At 40.9% G+C, this 5,697-nt stretch overlaps 1 protein-coding gene across 1 annotated transcript; it reads left to right on the top strand.

The window, feature by feature from the left end:
• The first annotated feature begins 2,253 nt into the window (after positions 1-2,253).
• LOC141613407 (uncharacterized) lies at positions 2,254-3,792 on the top strand. Its single transcript, XM_074432140.1, has 2 exons — positions 2,254-2,374; positions 2,657-3,792. The coding sequence occupies exons 1-2, from the start codon at positions 2,254-2,256 to the stop codon at positions 3,790-3,792; spliced, it is 1,257 nt and encodes a 418-aa protein (XP_074288241.1).
• Positions 3,793-5,697: the final 1,905 nt, after the last annotated feature.

Raw genomic sequence — 5,697 nt, 5'->3', positions numbered from 1 at the left:
TCGAGTCATATGTGTGTAGTACTTGTGGCATGAGTGTTGTGCATGGTTGAATGAAATGACGAAGGAAGTGGAATGTGATAGTTATTGAAAGATGTATCGAAAATTTGTTGATGTTAAACTTTGAGCATGAAATATGATTGGCATGTTAAGTGTTTATCATGTGGCTTTCAAAAGGGTAGTGATACATGTGTATATGATCATGTTGATGTTTATGTTTGGTTTGTTGGTAGTAGCATGTGATTAAGGTCATCCATCTATATACATGAATGTCGTGTTTAATATGAATGTGGGTATGATAAAGGTCCATCTATGTACTGGTTTCTTGAAGTATTGGGTCGTTATTGTTTGGTTTATTCATGTTTAAGTTGTTTTGTTAAGGAAATTCATTTGTATGAAAACCGATCTTGGAAGGGTTGTCTTAAAACTGTCATAAGTCGAGTTCTAGAAATGTTATTGCTGGGACTTCAATTGGAGGTGATAGCTTGTCTTCTTACGATTCTAACGATAGGTTACACGCCCGAAATGACCAAGTAACGAGTGAGATATGACTTTTTTACGAAAACTGGACGGTGCTGAGAACTGTGCCGATACTCGACAGAGTAGGCCCTACTCGGCCGAGTATCTTTCATACTCGACCGAGTATCCCATATTCGGCCGAGTAATCTGTCTGTGATAAGTCTGTTCAGCTTTTGGAGTCGTGAACTCGGCCGAGTAATCTGTCTGTGATAAGTCTGTTCAGCTTCTGGAGTCGTGAACTCGACCGAGTAGTCTCAATACTCGACCGAGTACCCTGTACTCAACCTAGTATGCCATGTACTCGACCGAGTACCTCTGTGGGCGGCCATTTTGGGTCGGTGGCTATGTTCTTACCATTGTTTTGAGTCGGTGGCTATGTTCTTACATTGTTTTGAGTCGTAGGGTATGTACACATGTATGCTTTGGGTCTTAATGCGTTCTTTTATATATGTGACGATCTTGATACGTAAGTTACAAAAGGCTATGATAGGGAGAATGCCGACTTTTGAGGGACATGTGTTGGATAAGGAAGATATGTATTAATATGGTTGTGAGGGATAGTGGAAAAAGGAAATAGAAGAATGATGAGCTAATCGAGGTAAGGAACATGTTTTGTGAGATATGAGGAGTGATATAGTCGTGGGTTGAGTAGTATAAAAGTAAGTATATATGGGCAAGGGTGATGTAAGTGTAAAGAAACGTGAGAATGAAAGATTGAGATAAGGGATACGAATAGTGCCATATTGGGATGTGTAAGGATTTATGGAGGGAGACGGTTAGGATTGAGTTGCTTAAGGATATATGTAATGAAAGGTTGTTGTAGAGGGATAGAGAAGAGGGGTATGTAGTGAACTTAGATGGAGTATGCGGCGACGTCAATTTGTAGATAGTGACTGAGTTTGGTAGTATGGATTATCAGGAGGTGAGCCTAGTGTATGATTCTTTGGACAATTAACGGTTTAGGGTGAATGGTTGGTTTTCTAGGGATACGAAAGAGAGATACAACTAATTAAAGGGTAACCGTTAGTTGTGGGGACTTGAAGGTGACAAGTGTGAGTGAGTAGTATGATGAGAGGGGATGAGTGATAAAGAAGAATAGGAAGATATTTATATGAATTAATGGAAATTAAGTTGTAGAGCAACAAGAAGGTAATCGGAGTACTAAAGAGTTAGATAGAAGAAGAAAGGAGATGAATTATTAATTGGTATTATTGAGTGAAAAGGGGGAAAGAGGGATGGAAGTAAGCTCAGAAAACGTTGACCGGAGTTAAGGAGCATGAAAGTAGGAATCGTGGAGAGACACTGATATAGGATTCTTTTGTGCCACTTTTCCCCTCTATTTTAATGCTTTCCGACTCCATTTGAGTCGGTTTTATATGTTCTTGCTTGCAATTCATGCCCCAATTCCCGTTCCTATGATATTGTACCTCCCTTGCAGGAATTGAGGCGGGAATAGGAGAATTGAAGCCAAAGGACGAACTCATTGGTCTAAGCATCGAAGAAGGAAGAAAAGAAGTTGAGAAGCACTCCCAGCCGGTAGGCCGGTCAGCCGGTCAGCCGGCTGGGAGCACCAAGTGTGTACAAAAGAGTTGAGATTAGGCAAAGGGAATCCCCAACCGGTAGCCCGGCAGACGGCTACCCGGCTGAAAAAATAATGGAGCACAATTTCAAGGAAAGTTACAAAAACTTCCCAGCCGGTCACAGGCCCGGCAGCCGGTCAACCGGCTGGGAGTTCACATGAAGCATAGAAGTCAAGAGGAAGTCAATGCACTCCCAAATGGTCAAGGCCCTAAGAGCCGGTTGCTGGTGGAGCCACCGATGATGCAAATTAAATTCAACTTTCCAGAACTTCCCACCGGTCACACAGTCCGGCAGCTGGCTTGACCGGGGGAGCACGCACCCGCATTTCAAGCCCATATACAAATCCTACCCTAATCTTGGTGCAAACTATATATACCCCCTCCCTTAATCAATTGTACACAGAACCCTAGATCTGAAAACCTTCCCTAATTATTGTAATTTTTCCTTAATAAAAGCATTAATCTTTCTATAATTATTATTAATCACTTAGTAAAATTAGTTAGTATTAGTAATTATCAATTGTTTACATTTTTTTGAGTGTCTCCTCTGGAAGCTGCAGGTATATTACAGTTAACTGGATTCCAGGTGGGTCATTTCCCTTTCAAGTACCTTGGGATTTCCATCTCCTATAAGAGGCTTTCTAATGCTGAGTGTAATGTTCTAGTGGATAGAATAGTGGCGAGGATTAGGAGTTGGGGAGCTAAGAAATTGAGTTATGCAGGGAGACTAGTATTGGTGCGAACTGTTCTTTCTCAGTTGCATAGCTACTGGGCCAGAATATTTTTGCTGCCCATGGGGGTTATTAGTAGAGTGAATGCTGTTTGTAGGAACTACTTGTGGTCTGGCACTGATGATTACCACAAAGCTCCTGCAGTGGCTTGGGACTCTTGTTGTCTTCCTAGAGATAGAGGTGGTTTGGGCATACTACATTGTCAATTATGGAACATTGTTGTACTTGGCAAATATTCATGGTGGATTGCCCAAAAGAAGGATAGTTTATGGGTAAAGTGGGTTCATCACATATATATGAAACAAGCTGATTGGTGGACTTATCATCCCTCTTCTAATTCTAGCTGGACTTGGCGCCAGATTTGCAAAGTCAGGGACACTTTGCATTCAGGTTTTACTCTCAATGGTTGGATGAATGTGGTCTATTCCACGCATGCTGTTTACCTATGGCTGATCAGGGAGCATGTTACTGTCTCCTGGGTGCCACTGGTATGGAACAGGCTGTGTATGCCTAAAGTTAATTTTATCTGCTGGTTGTATGTACTGCACAGGCTCATGACAAAAGATCGTCTGCTAAGGCATGGTGTTATTGTCTCTGATCTGTGTGATCTTTGTGGGAGCGCTCAGGAAGATCATTCCCACTTGTTCTTTGATTGTAGTTACAGCCAGAGATGTTTGGCATTGCTGAATCAATGGCTAGACATTGACTGGACTGGGGACTTTAGTAATTGGATTCTAACATGGCTATGTAGATCTTTGTTGAGGAAGAAAGTTATTATGGCTTCTATGGCTTCGCTGATCTATTGTATCTGGCAGAATCGAAACACAGTGAGAGTTGAGGGTGTTATTCAACATCCTAATGCAATACTGAAATGGATTAAAAGTAGCCTGCAGGGGCGTTTTAACCAGGTGAAAGAGAGCACTAGACTTAATAGGTCTTGGATAGATAGACTAGAACTTGTTTGACCTAGCAAATAGTGTTGGTGATATAATGTATGGAACTGATTGTATGTTTGCTAACTCTTAATTAATGAGAATTCACATTTCACCAATTGTTTACATTTCGTTTTTGGGATTGTATTGGGAGATTTTGGAGGATTTCCTTCCTTTATTCAATCAAAGCAATCATCTTTACTCTTGTTGGTACATCCCTTCTCTTATTTACTTGGTTAATGAATTGTTTACATTTTAACTTGTCTTTTATAATTGTTGGAATATTTACTATGTCATCTCTTTTTGTTATTTGTTTTTTCCATTTATTTGCTTGAACAATTTGAACATGAGTGAGTAGTAATCTTTCTAGGGTTTAAGATGAGTCTAAATGGGATTATTGGACATGATAGTTCGATTATTTTGAGTCTTTGGTGAAGTGTTTGTCTTTCTTAATCATGTACACAAGGTGTTTGATGAATTGTGTGAGTGAGAACTTGTGCTTTTTGTCATAGTTGCTTAATTCCCCCATTGAATGAGAGTTTGTGGTGGTCTTGTTGCATGTTTTAGATTGGTGTGTTGCTTAATGAGAGTTAGTAATCACCTTTAGGATAATCAAGAGATTGATTTTCATCCTAGGAAAAACCCTCATAATAGACTCCTTGAATCGTCTTGTTTGCCCGTAAACCACTTAGACAAACCCGAAAACCCTAGCCTTTAATCTATCGAATACATCTTTCCTCAATCGTTCGTTTAGTCGCATCTAGTAATTTAAATCAACTCCTTTTCTTTCATTATTGACTAGACTAGACTCCTATTTAGACTAAGTAGAAACCCCTCCATCCTTGTGGTTCGACCCCGATTTACGCACTAAATTGGGTTATATATTGTTGGTGGTAAGAGACTTGACCCTACCATAAAATCTTACTCATCAAATGGCGCCGTTGCCGGGGATGGCGTTAGGTTATACTTAGTTTTTTTTAAGAGTCTTTGCTTTGGTCTTATCTCACTTGTTAGTTTGTTTTAGTAGTTGTGTGTTTCATTGTAGAGTGTGTGATTTCTTGCCTTCCCCTAGTGTGTAAAAGACACTAGGAGACTAACGGTTTATTGAGTGCATGCCTAGAAGGAAACACCAAGCTCTACTCTTCAATTCCGGCCCCGAGAGGCTTTTTAGAACCTTGAGGACAAGGACCCTTGATAGAGTTCGGAACCCTCCACGAGCAAACATTGATCAATGAAACTCACACACCCCACAAAATATTGATACCACAACCACACTTCAACCAAACATCACAATTGAGACTCTCCTAGAAAACCCTTTTCATAACTTCCCTATTCCAAATACACCACCCCCTCATATACCAAACCCTCCACCACAAATGGCTCTACGAGATCACAACCAGCCTAACCATAATGATTCATGTAACCCTATTAATTTTGGCACCTTGGCCCCAAACAACTTTGAAATGCATCCCGCCCAAGTCGGGTTGATTGAGAAGAATTTGTTCGGAGGGCATATTAAAGAAGATGCTCATGCTCACCTCCGAAAGTTCAAGCGGAAGGTTTCAATGATGAAGAAGAATGGGGTATCCGAGGACACCTTGAGGATGATGTTATTTTCGTTTTCATTTACGGGTAAGGCGGACCGGTGGTTGAACATTCACCCCCCGGATACCTTCATGACGTGGGACGCCTTGGCTAAAGCATTCATGGCCAAATATTACCCATCATCCAAGACCGCAATGCTTCGTAATGAGATTCATACTTTTCAACAAGGAGACGGGGAGTCTTTGGGCGAAGCTTGGGACCGTTATCAAGACCTAATAGCAAGTTGTCCCCATCATGGAATCCCAGAATGGTACATCACTTAAACATTCTTTCAAACATTGCTACCTAGGACTAAGGAGATGGTAAATTCCTCTGCGGGGGAAGGATTTTATC

The sequence above is a fragment of the Silene latifolia genome, chromosome 11, assembly GCF_048544455.1.
Source record: "Silene latifolia isolate original U9 population chromosome 11, ASM4854445v1, whole genome shotgun sequence".
NCBI lineage: Eukaryota > Viridiplantae > Streptophyta > Magnoliopsida > Caryophyllales > Caryophyllaceae > Silene > Silene latifolia.
Note: the sequence above shows the minus strand (reverse complement) of the source record. Positions and strands in the feature narration are given on the sequence as shown.

Coding starts and splice junctions, on each gene's coding strand:
- LOC141613407 (XM_074432140.1), top strand. CDS start 2,254: ATGAAGCATAGAAGTCAAGAGGAAGTCAATGCACTCCCAAATGGTCAA. Junction 2,375..2,656: donor CTTTCCAGAACTTCCCACCG/GTCACACAGTCC, acceptor TGGAAGCTGCAG/GTATATTACAGTTAACTGGA.